Source organism: Mobula birostris, chromosome 23 (genome assembly GCF_030028105.1).
Source record: "Mobula birostris isolate sMobBir1 chromosome 23, sMobBir1.hap1, whole genome shotgun sequence".
NCBI classification, from domain to species: Eukaryota; Metazoa; Chordata; class Chondrichthyes; order Myliobatiformes; family Myliobatidae; genus Mobula; species Mobula birostris.
Window position 1 is genome coordinate 61,936,323 of NC_092392.1, and position 25,917 is coordinate 61,962,239.

Consider the following 25,917-nt stretch of genomic DNA (forward strand, 5'->3'; position numbering starts at 1 on the left):
CCTTAATCACATTTAACTAGTTCTATACTTGAAGAACCACAATCAGCAGGATGGCGGGTGTTGTACTAGCTAATGGGATTGGCTGAGTAATATCTTTTTAATCAACACAGATACTATGAGCCAAATAGCCTCCTATATCATAAAATGTACTTGATTCCAATTGGCAAAAAATATATACTTTGCAAACTTTGTAGAATGGGTGGTATAGAATTGCTTGTAGAACTGGTACCTGAGGGAATACTGGTGATGCAGTGGATTTAATATTTGAGAGAGCATACAGAGTACATAGATAGCGTTAAAATGTCAGCTGGTTTCACTGAGTGTTCTTCTAATGTACAAGCAAGGAACAAATGCACCCAAATGGTAATGTGTTTTTCTTCATAGCCTCGTTAGATGGGTTCAGTAGAAAATCAGTCACATGTGTGTAAGATGGCAAACCTACAGATCTCACAAGTGCAAAGGTCATGGATATTATGGGAACCATCTAGCCTCAGAATGTACTTTCAAGATAGCCCAAACAGCACTAAAGTAATTTCCAGTAAAGATGGTGGCCCCAGAAGGCTCAGATTCTAAAACCTTTTGGGGACCACCACTAAGATTCTGCAGTAGACAGAAACGACTGTGGATGCTGGAATGTGGATCAAGAACAAACAGCTGGAGGGACTCAGTGGGTCAGGCAGCATCTTTATGAGATAGCTAGAATAAAGAGGTGAGGGGAAGGGGTGGGGAACGAGCTGGCAAATGATAGGTATGTTCAGGTGAGGAGAAAAGGGTGGAAATAATTATGGTGTAGTTACATAGAATATTTAAAACGGTCAGATCAGATAATGAAGATGTTGAAACAGAAATACTTAACAGTATCTTTTGCATACACCATAAGAGTGTACATTTAAGGTCACCTTGTTCATTAAGGAGGCAGCTCTGAGGATGTGCATCAGAACTGTGCCAACTATGGGCATATGTCTAAAATACACCATAAGATATAGGAGCACAATTAGGCCATTTCGCCCATCGAGGCTGCTCTACCATTTCATCATTGTGGCTGATCCATTTCCCTCTCAGCCCCATCCTCCTGCCTTCTCCCAGTAACCCTTCATGCCCTAAATAATCAAGAGCTTATCAACCTCTGCCTTAAATATACCCAATGACTTGGCTTCCACAGTAACCTGTGACAACGAATTCAGCAGATTCATCACTTTCCGGCTAAAGAAATACCCCTTCATCTCCTTTCTAAATGAGCATCCCTTTATGACCTCTGGTTCTGGGCTCCCCCATCATAGGAAACATCCTTTCCATCTCCACTCTATCGAGTCCTTTCAACATTCAATAGGTTTCAATGAAAACCCCCCTCATTCTTCTGAATTCCAGTAAGTACAGGCCAAGAGCTATCAAATGCTCCTCGTATGATAAGCCTCTCAATCCTGGAATCATTTTCGCGAACCTCCTTTGAACCCTCTCCAATGTCCGCATACTCTTTTGAGATAAAGGACCCAACATTGTTCACAATATTCCAAGTGAGACCTCACCAATTGTCTTATAAAGCCTCAACATTACATCCATGCTTTTATATTCTAGCCCTCTTGAAATGAATGCTAACATTGCATTTGCCTTCCTCACCACCAACTCACCCTGCAAATTAACCTCCCAAGTCTCGTTGCACCTCAGATTTTTGAATTTTCTCTTCATTTAGAAAACAGTCTACGCTTTTATTTCTCTTATCGAAACACATGATTATACACTTCCTGACACTATATTCCCCCTGGCATTCTCAAACTTCCGTCATACTGCTAGTATCTTCCACAGTGAAGACCGATGCAAAATACTAATTTAGTTTGTCTGACATTTCCTCATCCCCATTACTGCCTCTCCAGCATCATTTTCCAGCAGCCTGATATCTACTCTTGCCCCTCTTTGACTCTATATATCTAAAGAAACTTTTGGGGTCCTCTTTAATATTATTGGCTAGCTTACCTTCATATTCCATCTTTTCCTTCTTTCCAACTTTTTTGTTGTCTTCAGTAGTTTTTAAAAGCAGCCCAATCCTCTAACTTTGCACTAATTTTTGCTCTATTGTATCCCTTCTCTTTGGCTTCTGTGTTGGGTTTGACTTGACTTGTCAACCATGGTTGCATCATCCTGTCTTCAGAATACTTGTTCTTTGTATGTGTCTATCCTGTGCCTTCTGAATTTCTCCCAGAAACTCCAGCCATTGATGCTCTACCATCATCTTTGCTAGTGTCCTCTTCCAATCAATTTTGGCGAGCTCCTCTCTTATGCCAGTGCAATTTCCTTTACTTCACTGTAATACTGGTACATCTGATTTTAGCTACTCCTGCTCAAATTACAGGGTGAATTCTATCATATTATGATCTTGTCTTCTAAGGGTACCTTTACCTTAAGCGCTCTAATTCTGGTTCATTGTACGACACCTATTCCAGAGTAGTTGATCCCCTAATGGGCCTAACCATGAGCTGCTCTGAAATGCTACCTTGTAGACATTCTACAAATTCCCTATCTTGGTGATCCAGCATCAACCTGATTTTCCTAATCTACCTGTGTATTGAAACCTCTATGACTTTGGTAACATTGCCCATTTAACATGCATTTTCTATCTCCTATTGTAACTTGTAGCTCACATCTTTTCTGCTGTTTGGAGGTCTGTATCTATCTCCCTGTTACGTAACTGGCAACAATGAATATCAATCAAGACAGGTTGTATAAAAACAATCAAACATCTATTAAACACGGATAAACAATAAAAAAAACAAACGAAAACTTTAACCGGAAGTTAACTGTTATGCAGCCGTTCAACAAATCGTCACTCGGCACTGGTTCTTAAAGTGTTAAATACGAAAACAGTTCTTAAAGTGATAAAATCAGATATACTACTTAAAATAGTAAATTCAAAAGTCCAACAGATTTATACGTTCAATTGTGAGAGACTTCTCTGGAGAAGGATTTCTTCATAGATGCGACTTTCCTGCTGGTTCTGTCCACAGGATTCACGATGCAGTAAATAAACAGTTTAAAACAACTGACCTTAATTTCTTTTAGAGAGAGCTAACCTTTGCATGAACTCTTTTTTCTTTTGGCAAGAGTTATCTTCGATGCAGGTCGCTACTCCTTCAACGAAGACTCAATAAGCTCGATCTTTTGTTAAACTGCCGAACGATACTGACCCCTCTCAATCCTTCGGGTTCTGTACTATGCTAGTCTTCACTCTCCTGTACTACTGCTGCTGGAATAAGGTACATCAGCACATCTAGCAAAAATTTCCAGTCCAGAAATATTGTACCTTGGATCAGAATGCACAACCATTTCAAAAATGAAACTGCGTCACAAAAACAAACACGCAACAGAAATGGAGACACAGCAAGTTCTACCTGGAAATCTAAAAACTAAAAACTAATTGCGTCATCTGGGGCCTACCCTTATATACCCGTGGTGCACATGTCATCACGTGACCTCACATCGGCAGGAAAATTATGTCAGGTGACCTCCAAAAGACCATTACGTCGTTCTCACAAAAAAAATCACAGATCTCCTTGAGGCATGTAACACTCCCATTAGGACTTTTTTACTCTTGCAGTTTCTTAGCTACACCCACAACAATTCAACACCTTCTGATCCTATGTCACCTCTTTCTAAGAAAGTGATTTCATATTTCACCAATAGAACCACACCGCCCCCTTTGCCTCCCTGCATGTCCTTTTGATATAATGTGTATCCTTGAAAGTTAAGCTCCCAGCTATAATCTTCTTTCAGCCACAAATCAGTAATGCCCACAATGTCATTCACGTCAATCTGTAACTGTGCTGTAAGTTCATCTACCTTATTCCATATACTGCATGCATTCAAATATAACCCCTTCAGTGCTGTATTCATCATCCTTTTTGATTTTGGCCCCTTTTTACATTGCAACTCATCCCATTGAATGCATTTTTGCCTTATCATCAGCCTGTCCTTGGTAGCAGTCTCACTAAACACTGCAGTACATACAAAATGCTGGAGGATCTCAGCAGGCCAGGCAGCACCTATTGAAAATAGTAAACAGTCGATGTTTTGGGCTGAGACCTTTCATCAGGACTGGAAAGGAAGGGGAGAAGTCAGAGTACGAATGTGGGAAAAGGGGAGGAGGAAGTACACGGAGGCAGGTGATGGGTGAAACCAGGAGAGAGGGAGCAGGTGAAGTAAAGAGCTAGGAAGTTGATTGGTGAATGAGATAAAGGGCTGGAGAATGGGGGATCTGATAGGAGAGGAGAGAAGATCTTGGAAGAAAGGAAGGTGTGAAGAGCACCAGAGGAAGGTGATGGACAGGTAAGGAGATAAAGTGAGAGAGGGAAACAGGAATGGGGAATGGTGAAGGAGAGGAAGGGGGTGCAGTTACCAGGAGTTCGAGAAATCGATGTTCATGCCTTCAATTTGGAGGCTACCCAAAAGAATACAGGGTGTTGCTCCTCCAACTTGAGTGTGGCCTCTTTGTGGCAGTAGAGGAGGCTGTGGACTGACATGTCAGAATGGGAATTGAAAGTAGAATTGAAGTGGGTTCTCACCAGGATGTCCTGCTTCTTGTGGTGGATGGAGCAAAGGTGCTTGATGGAGCAGTCTCCTAATCGACATTGGGACCCACTGAGATGCAGGAGGCCACACCGAGAGCACTGGATACAGTAGGTGGCCCCAACAGGCTTGCAAGTTGCAAACAGGCTTCCAGGCACCTCACCTGGAAGGACTGTTTGGGGCCCTGAATGGTAGTGAGGGAGAAGGTGTAGGGGCAGGTGTGGCACTTGTTCCGCTTGCAAGGATAAGTATCAGGAGGGAGATCAGTGGGAAGGGATGAGTGGACAAAGGAGTTGTGTAGGGAGCGATCCCTGCAGAAAGTGGTATGTGGGAGGGGTAATGATGTGCTTGGTGGTGGGATCCTGTTGGAGATGGTGGAAGTTACGGATAATGATGTGCTGGATATGGAGGCTAGTGGGGGGGGGGGTAGGTGAGGACAAGGAACCCTATCCCTGGTGTGACAGCAGGAGGATGGGGTGAGGGCAGATGTGCACGAAATAGAAGAGATGTAGGTGAGGGCAGCTTTGATAATGGGAGAAGGGAAGCCCCTTTCTTTGAAGGAGGAGGACAAATCAATTGTTCTGGAATATAAAACCTCATCCTGAGAGCAGATGTGGCAGAGGTGGAGGAACTGAGAGAAGGGGGTGGCATTTTTACAAGTGACAAGGTGGGAAGAGGTACAGTCCGGATAGCTGCGAGAGTCAGTGGGTTCATTAAAGATATCAATAGATAGACCATCTCCAGAGATGGAGGCAGAGAGATCGAGAAAGTGGGGAGAGGTGTTGGAAATGGATCAAGTAAATGTTTAGGGCAGGATGGAAGTTGGAGGCAAATTTGATGCAATTGATGAGCTCAGCATAGATGCAGGAAGTAGCACCAATGCAGTCATTGCTGTAGCATAGGAAGACTTGGGAGCGATGCCATTGTAGGCTTGGAACATGTACTGCTCCATGTAGCAGATGAAAGGGCAGGCATAACTGTGACCCATCCCACCCATGGTTACACCTTTGGTTTGAAGGAAGTGGGAGGAGCCGAAGGAGAAATTATTGAGAGTGCGGATCAGTTCTGTTTGTTGGAGGAGAGTGGTGGTGGGTGGGAAACAGGTTGGGACTGTTGTCCAGAAAGAAGTGGAGAGCTTTACAGCCCTCCTGATGGGGGATGGAAGTGTATAGGGACTGAACATCCATAGTGAAAATGAGATGAATGGGTTCAGGGAGCTTAAAGTCATTAAAAAGATCAAGAGCATTTGAAGGATCACAGATGTCGGCAGGAAGGAACTGAACTGGGGGAATAAAACAGAGTCAAGGTATGTGGACACAAATTCAGTGGAGCAAGAGCTGGCAGAAACAATAGGTCTACCTGGACAGTCAGGTTTGTCGATCTTGTGTAGCAGGTAGAAACAGGAGGTGCGGGGTAAGGGTTGGTGGCAGTGGATGGAAGATCCCCAGAGTCGATATGGTCAGTGATAGTGCAGAAGGCAATGGCCTGGTGCTCCTTAGTGGAGTCGTATTCAAGAGGTAAATAAGAGGAGGTGTCTAAGAGTTGCCATCTGGCCTCAGCAAGGTAGAGGTCAGTCTGCCAGACTATTATAGCAAACCACCCTTATCTCCGAGCTTGATGGTGAGATTGAGATTAGTGTGGAGAGCAGCGTGTTCAGAGGTAGTGAGGTAGTGAGGTTAGAATTAGAGAGCATTAAAGTCAAGACGGTTGATATCTCGTTGGCAGCTAGTGATAAAAAGATCCAGAGCAGGCAGAAGACCATAGCAGGATGTCCTCTCTCACTACACAATACCTCTGTTTGTAAACCAACTATCCCATCCTCAACCCTATCACTCTGGTTCCAATCCCTCTGCCAATTTAGTTTAAACCCCCCTGAACAGCTCTAGCAAACCTGCCCAAAAGATATTGGTCCACCTCAGGTTCAAGTGTAACTGTCCCTTTTGTCTAGGTTGTACCTTGCCCAGAAGAGGCCCCAATGATCCAGAAATCTGAACTTCTGCCCCCTGGAAAAGTTCCTCAGCCATGCATTTATACTTTATACTTTATTGTCGCCAAACAATTGGTACTAGAACGTACAATTATCACAGCGATATTTGATTCTGTACTTCACACTCCCTGGATTACAAATATTAAATATTAAAGATATTAAAAATAATTAAAAATTAGTAAATATTAAAAAATTAAATTATAAATCATAAATAGAAAATAGAAAAAAAATAGAAAAAATGTTCCTATTCTTACCCTCTCTGGTGCGTGGCACAGTCAGCAATCCAGAGATTACTACCCCGGGGGTCCTGCTTTTCAGCTTTCTATCCAGCTCCCTAAAATCCCTCTTCAGGACCTTGTTACCTTTCCTATCTATGTCATTGGTGCCAATATGCACCAAGACTTCTGGCTGCTCAAGCTCCACCTTTAGAATGCCGTGGACCCACTCCAAGACATCCGGGTGTCTTTATTGTGTCCATAGAATCTCACCTCTATTCCTTTACCTATGGAATCTCCTATCACAATTGCAGCCCTCTTCACCCCTCTTTTCTGCTGAGCTGCAATGCCAGAGCTCTGGTCACTGCTTTCTATTTAGTTGATACAATATTCTACTGGGCACATAAGCAGGCTTGATACTCTAAATTCTGGGGATTGCTGGAAGTTATGGATCCAAAGATATAGGCCGTTAATGTGTAGCAGCTGGACGAGATCTTTCTGGGAAGAGGTAGGACAGCTGAATGGGTGAAGCATGCAGATATTGTGAACCAAGAAAGCAGAAGGAAAGTTATGTCTTGTAACCAATTGTCTGGTGAAGCAGCTTGCAATGAACAGGGGCATAAAATCTCCAATTGTGTGTTTGAAATATGAATGGATACAATTAACAAAGGTGACATAATTAGGTAAAATGTACGTGTGGGGAATATAAAACTAAATCACATTTAATTTAATATATGGATACTGACTAGTAAGGAAGATGAACTTAAGGATTTAATGAATAAGTACTAAATAGTATTTTGCATTTGTATTCACCGAAGGAAAGGAAATGGAGGATAGTGAGACCAAGGAGTGATATACTGATATTCTATGCAATGTTGATGTCAAGGAGGAGGAATATTGAGTTGGATGTCTTCAAGAATCAAGAGAGGGAGGGGATTGCTGGAGCCTTATTAGAGATTGTTATAGCCTCGTTAGCCCTAGGTGAGGTTCCAGAGAATAGTCAATGCTGTACCTCTGTTTAAGAAAGGTAATAGGGAGAATTTAGCAAATGATACGTTGATTACATCAGTAGTGAGGAAATTATCAGAGAAGATTCTTATTTGGATTTACTTGCATTTGGACAAGCATGGACTTGTTTGAGTTAGTATAGTTTTGTGTGGGGGGGGAGATTATGTTTCAGAAACTTGTTTGAGCTTTTTAAGGAGGCAATAAGAATGATTGATGAGAGCAGGACAGTGGATGTTTTTTTTTGAGATGTAGCGTAGAACAGGCCTTTCCGGCCATTTGAGCTGCACTACCAGCAACCCCCAGTTTGCCCGTAGCCTAATCATGAGATCATGAGACAATTTATAAAGACCAATTAATCTACTAACCGGTATGTTTTTGGACTGTGGGAGGAAACTGCAGCATCCTGAGAAAACCCACACATTCCACAGGGAGGATGTACAGACTTCTTACAGATGATGTCGGAATTGAACTCCGATGCCCCAAACTGTAATAGTGCAGTGCTAACAACTACGCTATTGTGGCATTGTCTATGCAAACTTTAGTGAAGCTTGAAACAAGATCCTTCATGGTACTGATCCAGAAGATTAAGGCACATGGGTTCTACAGTGATTTTGTATACGTATTCAAAATTGCCTTGACGATAGAATATAGAAGATAATGGTAATTCTAACCAGAGGTCTGTGACCAGTGATAATCCATCTTGTTTGTGATTTATATAAAAACAATATACGTAAGTGGGCAGATTAGTAAATTCGTGGGCATGTGGCCAAGTGGTTAAGGCATTGGACTAGCTACCTGAAGGTCGTGAGTTCGAGCCCCAGCCGAGGGAACGTGTTGTGTCTTTGAGCAAGGCACTTAATCACACATTACTCTGCGACAACACTGGTGCCAAGCTGTATGGGTCCTAATGCCCTTCCCTTGAACAACATTGGTGTTGTGGAGAGGGGAGACTTGCAGCATAGGCAACTGCTGGTCTTCCATACAACCTTGCCCAGCCCTGCGCCCCGGAGAGTGAAGACTTTCCAGGCGCAGATCCATGGTCTCGCAAGACTAACAGATGCCTATATATCGTAAATTTGAAACCAACACAAAGTTGGTGGAGCAGTGGATAGTAAGAAAGGTTGTCAAAGGTTTTAGTAGGATATAGATTGTTGGAAATATTGATGGAGAAACAGCTGACGGAGTTTAATCTGGACAAGTGTGAGGTCAAATGGGAAGTCAAATGTAAAAGCAATAAGTGGAAAGCATCTTAGGAGCATTGATGTATAGAGGGATCTTGGGGCGCAAGTCCATACATTTTGATTTATTGCTTTTCACGTGATGAAATGATCTGTATGAAGATATGCAGAAAGTTTTCATTGTATTTCAGTTCATGTGCCAAATAATGGTAAAGAAAACGTACGGCATAGCTGGGGCATTAAGTAATGCTGCAGCTGAAAGTCATGTTGCAATTGTATAAAACTTTGGTTGGGCCACATTTGGAGTATTGTGTGCAGTTCTGAGTGATGCATTACAGGAGGAATGTGGAAAATTAAAGAGATACTGACTAATGTGGGATTGTCAAGACCCTTCATTAGGACTGATGTTCTGATTGTTCTGATGCTCACTGTGGAACTCTCAAAATTGCTTATTCTGGGACACTGAGTTCTTTCTTGATGATGCTTCGAACAGCAGAAACTGTGTGGCTTTCCTCCAGGTGCTCCAGTTTTCTCCTACAGTCCAAAGATGTACTATTGGACCTCAGCCAATGAAGTTGAGTTAGTATAAAAATAAAGAGAACACTAGTGCAAAAACCTCACTTTTTAATATACAGTATTTCTGTTTTTGCACATTTTTAAATAATCTATTCAATACATGTAATTGATTTACTTGTTTATTTATTATGTTTTATTTTATTTATTATTATTATTTCTCTTTCTGCTAGATTATGTATTGCATTGAATTGCTGCTGCTAAGTTAACAAATTTCATGTGACATGCCAGTGATAATATACCTAATTCTGATTCTGAGAAAGCTTATCAATTTCCATGCAACAGAATCTACTCTGTTTATTAGGGGTTGCATCTTTATGTCCACAAACTAAAAGAAAAATGGTAGTTGCTGTTGGTGGATGAAGTATAATTTTGGGAAAAGTGAAGTTATACACTTTAATTGGAAGAAGAGAAAATTAGAATAATTATGAGAGACTACAGAATGCTACTGTATAGTGTGAAGCAAATGTCCTCATATTTGAAACGCAGAAAGTTCACATGCAGATATAGCAAGTAATAGTGGTCTCTATTGGAAAGGGGATCAAGTGTGATAGTAGGGAAGTCTTCCAACAAATGTACAGGTTATATCTCTGATTACATCTAGAGTACTACAGAGAGCTACATATATTTTACAGGCAGCTCAGAGAAGGTTTACTTGTTTGATTCCCGAGATACATGGGCTATGGGGAAAGCTTGAGCAGGTTGGGCTTGTACAGATTAGAGTCTACAAGAATGAGATGTGACCTACTGACATGCAAGGTTGTGAAAGAACATTCCCTTTGGAGAGGGATGCTAGAACCAGGGGACAAAGTATTGGAATAAGAAATCATCCATTTAAGGCACTTGAGGAGGAAATTTTTCTTGAACACAGGAGATTCTGCATATACTAGAAATCCAGAGCAACACACTCTGCAGTCAGGTAGCATCTATGGAAATGAATAAACAGTTGATGTTTCAGGCTGAGACCTTTCATCAGGACCTGAAAGGAAGGGGGAAGACGTCAGATTAAGAAGATGTGGGAAAGGGAAGCAGTTAGAAGGTGATAGGTGAAGCCAAGTGGGGTGAAGTAGGAAGCTGGGAGGTGATAGGTGGAAAAGGTAAAGGGCTGGAGAAGCAAAAGTCTGACAGGAGAGGAGAGTGAGCCATTTGGTGTGATGAACAGTGAAGAGGATAGAAATAAACTGGAAGAGGACAGAATGGGCAGACATAAAGCCTACGAAATTTAATACTGCTAGGTTTGAAGCAATATGTTTTGGCAAACGAACAAGACAATAAATACTGCATACCAGTTTTCTAAAAGGTGTGGGTCAATAGAGGTATGCATCTGTATGTGAATCTTTGAAATTGGCACAGCTTGATGAGAGAGCAGTTAGTAAAGTAAAAATCGAGTCAAGTCAAGTCAAATCACTTTTTATTGTCATTTCGACCATAACTGCTGGTACAGTACACAGTAAAAATGAGACAACGTTTTTCGGGACCATGGTGCTAAATGAAACAATACAAAATCTACACTGAACTACGTAAAACAACACAAAAACTACACTAGACTACAGACCTACCCAGAACTTCATAACGTGCACAAAACAGTGCAGGCATTACAATAAGTAATAAACAAGACAATAGGCACAGTAGAGGGCAGTAGTCTGGTGTCAGTCCAGGCTCTGGGTATGGAGGAGTCTGATGGCTTGGGGGAAGAAACTGTTACATAGTCTGGTTGTGAGAGCCCAAATGCTTCGGTGCCTTTTGCCAGATGGCAGGAGGGAGAAGAGTTTGTATGAGGGGCGTGTGGGGTCCTTCATAATGCTTTATGGATGCAGCATGTGGTGTAAATGTCTGTAATGGCAGGAAGAGAGACCTCGATGATCTCAGCTGACCTCACTATCCGCTGCAGGGTCTTGCGATCTGAGATGGTGCAATTTCTGAACCAGGCAGTGGTGCAGCTGCTCAGGATGAAAGAAAGAAAGGAAAAAAGAAAAAAGAAAAGAAAGAAAGCACAGTCGTGGGTCAACAGAGTGAACCTAGGGTTTCATAAATTTAGGGTTCAAGTTGAAAAACAAGGTGGCTATGTTAAATCTTCATAGAACTATATATGGACCACAGCTGGAGTTCTTATATTCAGATCTGTGGTGACCAGAAAGAATATGAAGGACCCAGAGAGTCGCAGAAAATATTTACTATCCTGATTCCAGAAATGAGGGATTTCACTTACAAGGTTTAACTGGGAAAACAGATAATTTTCCTTGGAGCAAAGATTCAGGAGTGTTTTGATAAAAGGTACAATGATCATCTGGGGTTTAGATGCAAGAGGTGGTTAATAACTCACTGCTTTTAAAGGTGGTGAAAACAGTATTAATCATGGACTTCAAAAGAAAAAAGATGAACAGAAGTTGGAAATTCATTTGAAGAGCAGTGGGAAGCAGATTTGGACTGAGTGAATTACTGTACATAATCAATAGACTGACTAGACTCCTTTTGTGCCATTACTTTGATTTTAATCAGATTTGAGCACATGATCTGGACTGATACTCAAGTGTAACATGGAAGAAGCTCTACAGTGTCTGTAGAGCCTTCCTGCAGATTACTCTCTCTCTAATTCTCCTCTGGTATTAATTATGAAAGATCACAGGAGATGAACTGAAGCATAAGAAGTTCTGGCCAACACTAAAATGGATGATCAGCCATAGTCATATTGAACAGTGGAGCAGGCCTGGGGGACTGGATGACCTATCCTGCTCCTATTTTTTGTGTTTCTAAATCAGATTATCTTGTTGTTCTTTGTATGATTTTGATATGCAGAAATTGGCTGCTGTTTCTTACATTACTATGGTAGTTACATGTCAAAAACTGGCTCCAAAGTTCTTCCAGCAACCCACCGATTTAATCCGAGCTTCATAGTCATAGTCATAGTCACACTTTATTGATCCCGAGGGAAACTGGGTTTCGTTACAGTTGCATCAACCAAGAATAGAGTATAAATATAGCAATATAAAACTATAAATAATTAAATAATAATATGTAAATTATGCCAGATGGGAATAAGTCCAGGACCAGCCTATTGGCTCAGGGTGTCTGACCCTCCAAGGGAGGAGTTGTAAAGTTTGATGGCCACAGGCAGGAATGACTTCCTATGACACTCTGTGTTGCATCTCGGTGGAATGAGTCTCTGGCTGAATGTACTCCTATGCCCAACCAGTACATTATGTAGTGGATGGGAGACATTGTCCAAGATGTCATGCAACTTGGACAGCATCCTCTTTTCAGACACCATCGTGAGAGAGTCCAGTTCCATCCCCACATCACTGGCCTTACGAATGAGTTTGTTGATTCTGTTGGTGTCCGCTACCCTCAGCCTGCTGCCCCAGCAAACATGATAGCACTGGCCACCACAGACTCGTAGAACATCCTCAGCATCGTTTGACAGATCTTAAAGGACCTCAGTCTCCTCGGGAAATAGAGACAGCTCTGACCCTTCTTGTAGACAGCCTCAGTGTTCTTTGACCAGTCCAGTTTATTGTCAATTTGTATCCCCAGGTATTTGTAATCCTCCACCATGTCCACACTGACCCCCTGGATGGAAACAGGGGTCACCGGTTCCTTAGCCCTCCTCAGGTCCACCAGCAGTTCCTTAGTCTTTTTCACATTAAGCTGCAGATAATTCTGCTCACACCATGTCACAAAGTCTCCTACCGTAGCCCTGTGCTCGACCTCATCTCCCTTGCTGACGCATCCAACTATGGCAGAGTCATCAGAAAACTTCGGAAGATGACAAGACTCTGTGCGGTAGTTGAAGTCCGAGGTGTAAATGGTGAAGAGAAAGGTATGTCTTTGGACTGTGGGAGGAAACCCATGCACACATGGGAAGAAAGTACATACTTTCTTATAGAGGTCACCAGAATTGAACTCCGACCTCTGACACCCCGAGCTGTAATAGTGTTACACTAACTGCCACGCTACTGTGGCTGGAGGAACTCAACAGGTCAGGCTGCATCTATGGAGGAGAATAAACAGGTGACATTTTGGGCCAAGATTGTTCAATTGTTCATCAGGACTGGAAATGAAGGGGGAAGAAGCATGTATCAGATGATTGTGGGGAGGAGGAAGGAGTACAAGCTGGCAGGTGATAGTTTAAAACAAGGTGGGGCGAAGGTGGGTGAATTAAGGAGGATAAAATGAGAAATACAGAGGTGATAGGTGGAAGAAGCAAACAGCAGAAGGAGGAATATGATGGGAAAGGACAATGGACTGTGGGATAAATAGGAAGAGGAGGGGCACCAGATGGAGCTGATGGGCAGGTGAGGAGAAGGGGTGCTGCTTGTTGTGGATGGAGCAAACGTGCTCGACAAAGCATTCCTCCAATCTAGATCAGGTTCACCAATATAGAGGACATTGCTTCAGGAGCAATGGATACACTATACGACTCCAAAAGACTCCAACCTCATCAAATCTGGAGATCTCCTATGCACTGCCACAACCCCATAGCTGCCTTATACCACCCAGCTTGTTTTTACCTCTTACCACACACCTGACTATCCAAGTTGGCCCATTGTTTCTGCCTGCTCCTGCCCACTGAACTTGTGTCCACAAACCCTGGCTCCATTTTATTCCCCTTGGCGCAGTCTCTTCCACCTACATCTGCAACATTTCACATGCTCTCGATATCTTCAACAATTTCCAATTTCCTGGCCCCGAATACCTCATTTTCACCAACGATATCCAGACCCTATGCACTTCTATCCTACATCATGAAGGCCTTAAAGCTCTCTGCTTCTTTATCAAAAGCAAACTTAACCAGTTCCCCTCCACTAACAACCTCCCCAGTCTGGTAGTACTGGTCCTCACACTATAAACAACTTCTTTCGCCTCCTCCCACTTTCTCCAAGCCCAAGGTGTAGCCATGGGCATCTGCATACCTTTTTCTTGGCTATGTGGTCTGTCCATGTTCCAAGCCTTCCCTGGTAATGCTCCCCAACTCGCTCTATGCTACATTGATAAATCCATTGGTGCTGCTTCATACACCCAATGCTGAGCTTGGCATTTTCATCAACTTTGTCTCTAGATTCCACTCTGCCCTTAAATTCAATGGTCCACCCCTGACACTTCTCTCCCCTTTCTTGATCTCTCTTCTTCCATCTCTGTGGACAAACTGTCTACCAATATCTTTCATAACCCTAAAGCTATTTGACTATAATTTTTCCCACCCTCTTACCTGTAAAAATGCCATCCCCTTTTCTCAGTTCCTTTGTCTCCACTGTATCAGTTACCAAGGGGTGTCAGGGAGGGGTAGCACCTCTGGTGGGGGAACATGTCGCGTCCTTTTCAGGGCGGTTAGTCCACCTTTGGTCCCCACCTGGCACTCAGTTCTCACCTGTGGCTCCCCATAGCTGTTTGCATGTGACGGTGCCCACACCCTGGGAAATGGCTTCGACAAGCCGGCTAAACCAGGTGAGGATAGCCGATGGGTCTCAAACCCTCAGTGAGATAGGGAGTTATCTATCCCAGCATGTGAAGACAGACTCCGGCAGATTGAGCAGACGAGACCTATGGAAGGTCCAACGGTCAAGAAGGCGGTCCCTGCAAGCGTCGTGGAACATGTAGAGCAGGACAAGACACAGAAGACGTCCTGGTCATCCACTGCGCCTACTCCCATCTCCAGCTGTCTCGACTCTTGTCTTGCCACTGGATCCAGATGGGAATTGGGAAGAGAGAGTGAGGCTGACGCAGTGTAACTCGCCCTCACTTAAATCCAAATCATGCACTAGTCTCGACACTATCATAATGGTGTCGAGGTCCTCATTGACGACGACGATGGACGAACACACATCAGTTCCCAGGATGAGGCTTTCAAAGAATGGAGTTACCGTTCATCCATCATTGATGCTGCCCTCACCTGCATCTCTTCCATTTTCCTCACTCCATCTTCTCGCCACCTGAACACTAATAGAGTTCCTCTTGTCCTTACCTATCACCCCATGAGCCTTGCATCCAGCACATTATTCAGTGCAACTTCCACCATCTTCAATGGGATCCTAACACCAAACACATCTTTTACCGCACCCTCCCCCAGTTTTCCAATTTCTGCGATTCCTTAATCCATTCGTTCACCCCCACCCTCAACTACTCTCCCTCCTAGCACATCATTGCAAGCGGAAGACATGCCATTCACCATCTCCTCAACCTCATTCAGAGTCAGGGCTCCAAACAACCTTTCCAGGTGAGGCAACACTTCACTTGCAAGTATGTCAGGGTCGCCTACTGTATCTGGAATTCCTGATACGACTCCTCTACATCAGTGAGACCCAATATAGGTTGCTCTGTGGAGCAACTTCACTCCATCCGCAACAAGCAGTGTTTCCCAGTAGTCAACCATTTCAATTCCAATCCACATTCTGTCATGTTGGTGCAAGGCTGCCCCTATGATGAGGCCACTCTCAGGTTGGAGGAACAACACGCTATATTCTGTTGGGTAGTGTCCAACCTGATGGTATGAAAATTGATTTCTCTAATTTCCAGTAATTCCCCACCCCTTCCCCTCTTCTTCCATTCCCCACTCTGGTTACCTTGTTACATCTTCTTTTCTCTTCACCTATCACCTCCCCGTGGTGTCCCTCCTCCTTCCTTTTCTCCCATGGTCCACTCTCCTTTTCTCTCATATTCCTTCTTCTTCAGCCCTTTACCTTTTCCACCTATCATTTCCCAGCATCTCACTTCAAGCCCCTGCCTCCACCTACCTGGCTTCATCTATCATCTCCTAGCTTACTCTTACCCCTCCCTCCCATCCACCTTCTTATTCAGGCTTCTCCCCCTCTCCTTCTAGTCCCGATGAGGGGTCTTGGCCTGAAAAGTCAACTGTTTATTCTTTTCCATGAATGCTGCCTGTTCTGCTGAGTTCCTCCAGCATTTTGTATGTGTTATCTGGATTTCAAAGTAAATGTATTATCAATATATATATATATCTCACCATAACCCTGAGATCTATTTTCTTCAATAAATCCTATAATCATGATAGAATCAATGAAAGACTGTTCCCAACAGTGCAGACAACCAGTGCAAAAGTCACCAGACTTTGCAATACTTGTACAAAAGAGAAAAAAAGTAATATTCTGTCATGTCGAGAACGTGAGATGAAGAGTCCTTGAAAGTGACTCTATAAGTTGTCCGAACAGTTCAGTACAGGGGCAAGTGAAGTTATTCCCTTTGGTCTAAAAGCATGATATTTGAGGATAATAAATGTTCCTGAACCCATGGTGTGAGTTCCTGAGGCTGTTGTACCATCTTCATGATGGCAGCAGTGAGAAGAGAGCATGTCCTGCGTGGTGGGAGTCCTTTACGATGGAAGCTGCTTTCCTGTAGATGTGCTCAATGGTGAGGAGGGCTTTGCCCATAAGGGACTGGGCCACATCCACTAGTCTTTGTAGGATTTTCTGTTCAAGGGTTTCCATGATGCAGACAGGCAATATATCAATTCATCTTCTCAGTATTATTTATTTATACATACATACATATTTTTATTTGCACAATTTGTCTTCTTTTGCACATTCTATTTATATATAATTTTTCATACATTCTATTGTATTTCTTTATTTTCCTGTAAGTGCCTGCAAGAAAATGAATTTCAGGGTTGTACATGGTGACATATACATATTTTGATAATAAATTTGCTTTGTCTGCCTTATAGAGGAAGTGGTTGAAGCAGGTACCATAACAAGTTTTAAAAGACAGGTACATTGCTTAGAATGGTTTGGAAGGGTTGGGCCAAATGCTGACAAATGTACATGATTAGCAGAAAATGTTGCCTTCGCCTTACTGAACTGATCAATATCAGCTTTGTTTTCCTTCCCTGTCTCAACTGTATGATACAGTTTTGATGTTAAAAAAAAATCACAAGTCTGAATGATATTCCAGGTTGTCTGACAATTTCAATACTTAACATGGGTTTCAATGCCGACTGGTTTTCCTCCCTGTGGATTCTTGAAGGTAATCCTATTTCAATGGATTTACATATTCATTTGGGTAAATACACCTGTGTCTGTTGTAGCATCCAGCATCAGAATTCCATGAATAAAAATTCCTTGTATAAAAAAAGTCTTTCAAACTGTAGTTTCCAAATGCAGCAAACATTTCAAAATGTTTAGGTCAAAGTATTCTTCCTGTTGCATTATAACTATGCAGCCTTTGATTATTTGCTACCTATATTTATGCCTTTATTGCATTGTGGATATTGTAGACCTGTTCATAGTTCGTGTTCAGATCATAAATTTAGAGAGTCTTTGCTTTTCTCAAGATATGTTGAAATATTAAACTTGTGATTACTTTCTCAATTTTAAGAAACTATCTCTGCAACTCCTCTGCTCTGTCAATGCAGGAACAGTTCCTGCTAATATTCCTACAAATTGTAGGGGCAAGGTGAGAGTAACTGCACTTGACATGAAGTTCAAACTTGACCAAGTATGGCATCAAAAAGCCTTGGCAAAACTGAAGTCAATGGCACCTGAGCAGAAGTGTGATCTGAATTCAAACTTAATATCCTCTTAATCCAAACTAATTGTCCCATCCGCTCCATGAGAAAATGTTGGAATAAACTTAGCAGGTCAGGCCATGTCTGTGGAAAGAGAAACAATTAATCATTCAAGTCCTGGACCCTTTGTTAGAATTGACAGAAAATAGTTATTCGAGGTAGCGGGGGTGGGGGGAGAGAATGGTGAGTGGAGTGAAAGGAATCTATTTGATATGTGGCTGCTGTGGGCAGTTCAGATCAGATTGAGTTTCATTAATTAAACTTCGGATTAAGCTTCAATGCTGATGTTGTACAGTCTGTGAAATGCTGTATAATCTGGGAAATGGGCATGTTCGGCAGGCCAGACCATTCAAAAATGAAAGGGAAAAAGGATGGTAGGCAAAAATGGGAATTTCTCACAGAAAGAGTGAGGCATCTAAAATGGAAGAATTTGATAGGAGTCTTGCACGCTCTATTTTGTCTTGACAGAAAATTAAATGCTGTTTTTTGACTTGTGTTGGGCCTGATTGTAACAGTGCACAAGACCACAGACAAAAAGGTTGGAGTAGGGGTGGGTTGGGGAATTAAAGTGACAGACAACTGAATGCTCTGGGCCACTACACCTGCACACTGAGCACAGGTACATTGTAAACAATCACCCAATTCACCATATTTTCTCCAGTGCTTTGAAGATCATTTCTCTCTCTTTCCAACTGCAATTTGGGAGTACCCTTTTCCTGAAAAATGCAAAAGAATAAAACCTAAGTATAAATATATTTCATACTATGACGTAGGACGACGTTCAACCCACTGCATTCATGTGGAATCTCAAAGCACTCATATCACCCACTTCCCGTAACCTGTTCTCTTTCAAATATCCAACAACTATCCTTGATTCTTCTGCACCCACCTACACTTGGGTATAACTCACAGCAATGAGTTAACTTTGGGATGCTCGTGAAAACTAGAGTACCTGAAGGAAACCCATTGTCACTGAGAGAATATGAACAATGTCCTTCTCCATGCCAGCCAAGATCCCCACACTTGAGGCCTGAGTTTGACTTGTCTCCCTCTCTTCTCGCTACTACCATCGGGCAAGAGTGCAGGAGTCTTGGTTCCATGCTGCCAGGTTCTAAAGCAGTTGTTGCCCTGCAGCTGTCGGGCTCCTAGATGGCCTCACTTGTCTCAATGCAGAACTGACTTTGCAGCCTTTAGATTCACCTCTGGGGACTCTGCTGCCCACTTCGATGTATTACTTGTTTACCTTATTTAAACTATTTGCCCGATTTGTCCTCTTTTGCACATTGGATGTTTGTCAGTCTTTGATGAGCGTGGATTTTTGTGAATTCTATTGTGTTTCTTTGTTTCGTGGGTGCCTGCACGAAGATGATTCTCAAGGTTGTATGTGGTATACACAGTATGATAATAAATTTTAACATTGAACATTACACACATACAACGTGTTTGCTGGAGCAGTGGGGCAAAAGCACAACCTGCTGTGCCACTATGTCCTACCCACACCTGTCTGTGTACATGCTATTGCTGTAGATTGTTCACTCGAGCACTCAGATCTGTATCTCTGAAAGCAGCAAAGCAATCTGTATGGGAGCACTATTGAATGCTCATCCGTTGAATTTGTAAAAGGTTATTTCTCTTTGTAACTAACTTCAGAAGATACTATTACAGAGGAATTAATATAATAACATGAAAGGCAGAAGCAGGGAAAGTCTTTCTAACCTCCGAAGCTTATTCTAAAATTCATGGCTGATCCTATGTCTAAGCTCTGCTATCCTCAAAGAGCCCCTTGCTTTCAGACTCCCTTAACAACAACGAGTCTGTTCACCTCAGCTGTAGATGTATTCAATGGCTGAGAATTCATACTCCTGGAGCTGGAGAAACTTCGCTACATTGCTGTCCTTAAAAAAGAATTGACCTTTTTCCAAGAGTACTGTTGCACAGGATGGTGAAAACAGCTTCTCACCATTCTACTCAGAATCTCGTGTACCTTAAAGGGAGAGCTTAATGTTCTTCTCAACTCCAGTGAGGATGAGGAAAACTGTTTAAGAAAAACAGGTTGTATCTATTACTCTTGCAATTGTGCCCAGGCCACAGAAAACAATATCAACTCTGCAAAACTAGTTAATTTTATTTAAACAGTCTCTTAATTTCTGAAATCTAAGTATTTGATTAAGGGTGAGTAGCTTTGAAACAAGCGATCTACCTGTAACAGGACACTGACTGACAGCAATACATTCCAGTGCCTTGTTGGTTGAAGGGGGTACTTCTGTCCTCGAGACCCTGGAGGGGCAGTAGGCGGTAGATATGCTGGGAGTCACAGAGCTGAGAAAAGAGATGGTGGTGAAGCAATAGATGTGGCAAAGGTGGGGGGGGGGGGGGCGGGGGTTATGGAACTGGAAAACCACATAAAAGAATGAGGTTAGCCAGAGAACCTGTGGCAGCAAATTTGGAGAGAGGTGGGCTAAGTAATAAGTAGTGGGGAGACAGATAGTAGGAGGCTAGGTGGGAAATTCACACAAGAGTGGGTACAGAGGCTGCAAGAAGGGGATAGGAGAACATAATGACGATAGTGATAATGAAGAACAAAGGATCCATCTTCCACTCAACCTTAACCAGATTACCCTTGGTGTTAGGTAATATGCTTGCAACACTAAATAGATAGTAATTGTGATCTTCCTGTTGCTGACCTATAGACTTGGTTACTCACATTGAACTAGAGGCAGGAGTAAGCTATTTGGCACCTCAGACCTGCTTACCCATTCAACAAGATTATCACTGTCTTTATTGTTTTTCCACACTAACTCCATGTCCCTTTCTTTCCTCAACAGCTACTCTGGGTGGAGAAGTCCAAAAATTCACACCTGTCACTGGGTGAACACTCACTTCTGTCATCTCTTTTGAGACTACGACACCAGATTCTTTGCATCTAAGCCAGGGGAAAGGCAAACCTGTACACCTTGTCAGAATTTCGTAAGCTTCGATGAAATTACTAGCAGCTGGAACCAGACCATGGTGCAATACCCACCTTCAACCTGCCACCTTAAAAAACAGCTTTGGCAGTCGAGCAACACACTGCATCCTGGATGAAGATAGAGGTGAATAAGGACTTGTGGATAGTGGCTTTTTCCCAGGGCTGAAATGGCAAGTATCATGAGAGGCACAAGTTTTAAGATGCTTGGAGAAATTTTTATACGCTGAGTAGTGAGAGCGTGGAATGGGCTGCCGGTGATGTTGGCGGAAACCATAGGGTCTTTTAAGAGTCTCCTGGATAGGTATATGGAGCTTAGAAAAATAGAGGGCTATGGGTACCCTAGGTAATTTCTAAGGTATGGGACATTTCAGCACAGCTTTGTGGGCTGAAAGGCCTGTATTGTGCGGTAGGTTTTCTATGTTTCTATGACTGCAAATGTTAAAATCTGGAGAAACAGAAAAAGCCCTGCAGGAATTCAACTGTTCAGGCAGCGTCTGTGGAGGGAAATGGACAGTGGACGTTTGGGATCAAGACTCAATCTGGACTGCATCTGCAGTGTCTTGTCGCAATTGACAAGAGAGTCTGCAAGGAATTAGACGTGAAATTGCGAAAGAGCCATTTCATTCCATGCCATACTTCAGAATCAGAACTGGAAGATCACACTCGTCCCTGCACAAGTCAGGAGACATTGGTCCCTGGCCAATCTCGCCACCCAGAGTCACGGAGCGAAGTAGATGGGCGGTGCCCCAAGTTGTCAATCAGTCGCAAGTTCTCCCGCCTTGTTGGGAGGCGAGTGGTCTCCTAGCAACGGCTTGTTTAACTGCCGGTGTCGAGGCCGAATCGGGTGTGCATCCCTGCCCTGCCCTGCCCGCAATGGAGCCTCTGCCTGCCGCCGCCTATGGGAAGCTGGACCAGAAAAATCCCGTTGTGTTGGCACTGGAGCAGGAGCTGAACGACTTCAAGAACACCATGGCGAAGGCGGTGTCCGCTGACACTTTCACCAGGGGGTAAGGACAGAACCCTCTCCTCTCCTTTCTTCAAAGGCATTGATGTGCAGCTTTTACCTCTGCGCTCGTTCCTGCATTTTGTTTATTACTCTGATAAGTTTTATTCCCAGATGAAGTCCTGATACATCGAGTTTTTAAACTAGGAGCAACACCTCATATACCGTCCGGGTAGTCTCCAGTCCCTTGGTATGAACATTGAATTCTCCAACTTTCGGTAATTCCCTCCCCCTCCCCTCCCCCATCCCAGTTTCACTCTGCCCCCTCCCCCAGCTGCCTATCACCTCCATCATGGTTCTGCCTCCTTCTACTACCCCTATTCCTTCTTCACCTTTCCTGCCTTCCCCCTCCCCCACCCCTTTCCCCTTACTGGTTTTTCACTAGGTACCTACCAGCCTTCTCCTTCCCACCCTCCCCCACCTTCTTTATAGGGCCTCTGCCCTTCCCTCTTCAGTCCTGATGAAAGGTTCCGGCCCGAAACGTCGACCGATCTTTTCCACGGATGCTGCCCGACCTGTTGAGTTCCTCCATCGTGTTGTGAGTGTTGCTTTGACCCCAGCATCTGCAGATAATTTTGAGTTTTTAATATCTGCCGTTGCTGGTAATGCCAGTATTTCTTGTCATCCCAATTTGCCCAGGAGAAAGTCCCGTGTACACTAACAGTGGCCGCCTTCCTGAAAGCTGCAGCCCTTCTGATGAAAATGAAGGCTATAGACCCAATAGCAGACGACCGATGAAAAGTCCGAATGAAAGTGCTATGGGACTTGGAAACAAGACTATAGGTGATGGCATTACCATGTTTTTCCTCCAAAATTCAAAATAAACCTCTCATATACATATGTGAGAATGCTGTTCTTGGACTACAGTTCAGCATTCAACACCGTAATTCCCTCCAGGCTCGACAGGAAGCTCAGAGATGTTGGCCTTGACTCTGCCTTGTGCAGCTGGATCTTGGACTTCCTGGCAGGTGGTAAGACTGGGCTCCCTCACCTCTGCCGCTTTGACCCTCAACACAGGTGCTCCTCAGGGCTGTGTCCTAAACCCCTCTTTTATCTCTGTATACCCATGACTGTATTGCTGCCCACAGCTCCAATCTGCTAATTAAGTTTGCTGACCATACTACACTGATTGGCCTAATCTCTAATAATAATGAGGCAGCCTACAGTGGTATTAAGGAAACAACCTCTCCCTCAATGTTGCAAAGACGAAGGAGCTGGTTGTGGACTACAGGAGGAATGAAGACAGGCTAACCCCTATTGACATAAATGGATCTGGGGTTGAGAGGGTGAACAGCTTTAAGTTCCTTGGCATAGACATCACTGAGGATCTCACGTGGTCTGTACATACCGACTGTGTGGTGAAAAAAGCCCAACAGTACCTCTTTCACCTCAGACGGTTGAAGAAATTTGGTATGGGCCCCCAAATCCTAAGAACTTTCTACAGGGGCACAAGTGAGAGCATCCTGACTGGCTGCATCACTGCATCCTGACTGGCTGCATCAGGACTCTGCAGAGAGTGGTACGGACAGCCCAGCGCATCTGTCGTTGTGAACTTCCCACGATTCAGGACAGTTACAAAGACAGGTGCATAAAAAGAGCCTGAAGGATCATTGGGGACATAAGCCACCTCAACCACAAACTGTTCCAGCTGCTACCATCCAGAAATGGTATTACAGCATAAAAGCCAGGACCAACAGGCTCCGCGACAGCTTCTTCCACCAGGCCATCAGACTGATTAACTCGTGCTGACACAACTGTGTTTCCATGTTATATTGACTATCCTGTTGTAAATTTTATTTATTATAAATTACTATAAATTGCACATTGCATTTTTAGATGGAGATGTAATGTAATGTAATGGGAATCAAAGAGGCTAGGCGTGACGAGGTTAGTTCACAACAGGGGGATGGGAACCAGTGCAGAGAGACAGAGGGGTGTAAAGTGAGGGTAGAAGCAAAAAGTACTAAGGAGAAAAGTAAAAGTGGCAGGCCGGCAAATCCAGGGCAAGCATTAAAAAGGGCCACTTTTCAACATAATTGTATAAGGGCTAAGAGAGTTGTAAAAGAGCGCCTGAAGGCTTTGTGTGTCAATGCAAGGAGCATTCGAATAAGGTGGATGAATTGAAAGTGCAGATTGTTATTAATGATTATGATATAGTTGGGATCACAGAGACATGGCTCCAGGGTGACCAAGGATGGGAGCTCAACGTTCAGGGATATTCAATATTCAGGAGGGATAGACATGAAGGAAGGGGAGGTGGGGTGGTGTTGCTGGTTAAAGAAGAGTTTAACGCAATAGAAAGGAAGGACATAAGCCGGGAAGATGTGGAATCGATATGGGTAGAGCTGCGTAACACTAAGGGGCAGAAGACGCTGGTGAGTTGTGTACAGGCCACCTAACAGTAGTAGTGAGGTCGGAGATGGTATTAAACAGGAAATTAGAAATGTGTGCAATAAAGGAACAGCAGTTATAATGGGTGACTTCAATCTACATGTAGATTGGGTGAACCAAATTGGTAAAGGTGCTGAGGAAGAGGATTTCTTGGAATGTATGCGGGATGGTTTTTTGAACCAACATGTCGAGGAACCAACTAGAGAGCAGGCTATTCTGGACTGGGTTTTGAGCAATGAGGAAGGGTTAATTAGCAATCTTGTCGTGAGAGGCCCCTTGGGTAAGAGTGACCATAATATGGTGGAATTCTTCATTAAGATGGAGAGTGACATAGTTAATTCAGAAACAAGGGTTCTGAACTTAAAGAGGGGTAACTTTGAAGGTATGAGTCGTGAATTAGCTCAGATAGACTGGCAAATAACACTTAAAGGATTGACGGTGGATATGCAATGGCAAGCATTTAAAAGTTGCATGGATGAACTACAACAATTGTTCATCTCAGTTTGGCAAAAGAATAAATCAAGGAAGGTAGTGCACCCGTGGCTGACAAGAGAAATTAGGGATAGTATCAATTCCAAAGAAGCAGCATACAAATTAGCCAGAGAAAGTGGCTCACCTGAGGACTGGGAGAAATTCAGAGTTCAGCAGAGGAGGACAAAGGGCTTAATTAGGAAGGGGAAAAAAGATTGAGAGAAAACTGGCAGGGAACATAAAAACTGACTGTAAAAGCTTTTATAGATATGTGAAAAGAAAAAAGATTTGTTAAGACAAATGTAGGTCCCCTACAGAGAGAAACAGGTGAATTGATTATGGGGAGCAAGGACATGGCAGACCAATTGAATAATTACTTTGGTTCTGTCTTCACTAAGGAGGACATAAATAATCTTCCAGAAATAGTAGGGGACAGAGGGTCCAGTGAGATGGAGGAACTGAGCGAAATACATGTTAGTAGGGAAGTGGTGTTAGGTAAATTGAAGGGATTGAAGGCAGATAAATCCCCAGGGCCAGATGGTCTGCATCCCAGAGTGCTTAAGGAAGTAGCCCAAGAAATAGTGGATGCATTAGTGATAATTTTTCAAAACTCGTTAGATTCTGGACTAGTTCCTGAGGATTGGAGGGTGGCTAATGTAACCCCACTTTTTAAAAAAGGAGGGAGAGAGAAACCGGGGAATTATAGACCGGTTAGCCTAACGTCGGTGGTGGGGAAACTGCTGGAGTCAGTTATCAAAGATGTGATAACAGCACATTTGGAAAGCGGTGAAATCATCGGACAAAGTCAGCATGGATTTGTGAAAGGAAAATCATGTCTGACGAATCTCATAGAATTTTTTGAGGATGTAACTAGTAGAGTGGATAGGGGAGAACCAGTGGATGTGGTATATTTGGATTTTCAAAAGGCTTTTGACAAGGTCCCACACAGGAGATTAGTGTGCAAACTTAAAGCACACGGTATTGGGGGTAAGGTATTGATGTGGATGGAGAATTGGTTAGCAGACAGGAAGCAAAGAGTGGGAATAAATGG

At 43.2% G+C, this 25,917-nt stretch overlaps 1 protein-coding gene across 10 annotated transcripts in view; it reads left to right on the top strand.

Annotated features, from left to right (window-relative positions):
* Positions 1-21,803: 21,803 nt before the first annotated feature.
* The window catches only part of cfap54 (cilia and flagella associated protein 54), a 482,407-nt gene continuing 478,293 nt past the window's right edge, over positions 21,804-25,917 (top strand). For 8 of the 10 annotated variants that reach the window (XM_072241335.1, XM_072241340.1, XM_072241339.1 and 5 more), the window contains exon 1: positions 21,804-22,008. In XM_072241335.1, the coding sequence (XP_072097436.1) occupies positions 21,875-22,008 (134 nt within the window). In that variant the 5' untranslated portion in view covers positions 21,804-21,874. Of the gene's footprint in view, positions 22,009-22,459; positions 22,543-22,643; positions 22,788-25,917 lie in introns of those variants that run through there. The other 2 variants (XM_072241343.1, XM_072241342.1) reach the window with 2 other exon arrangements.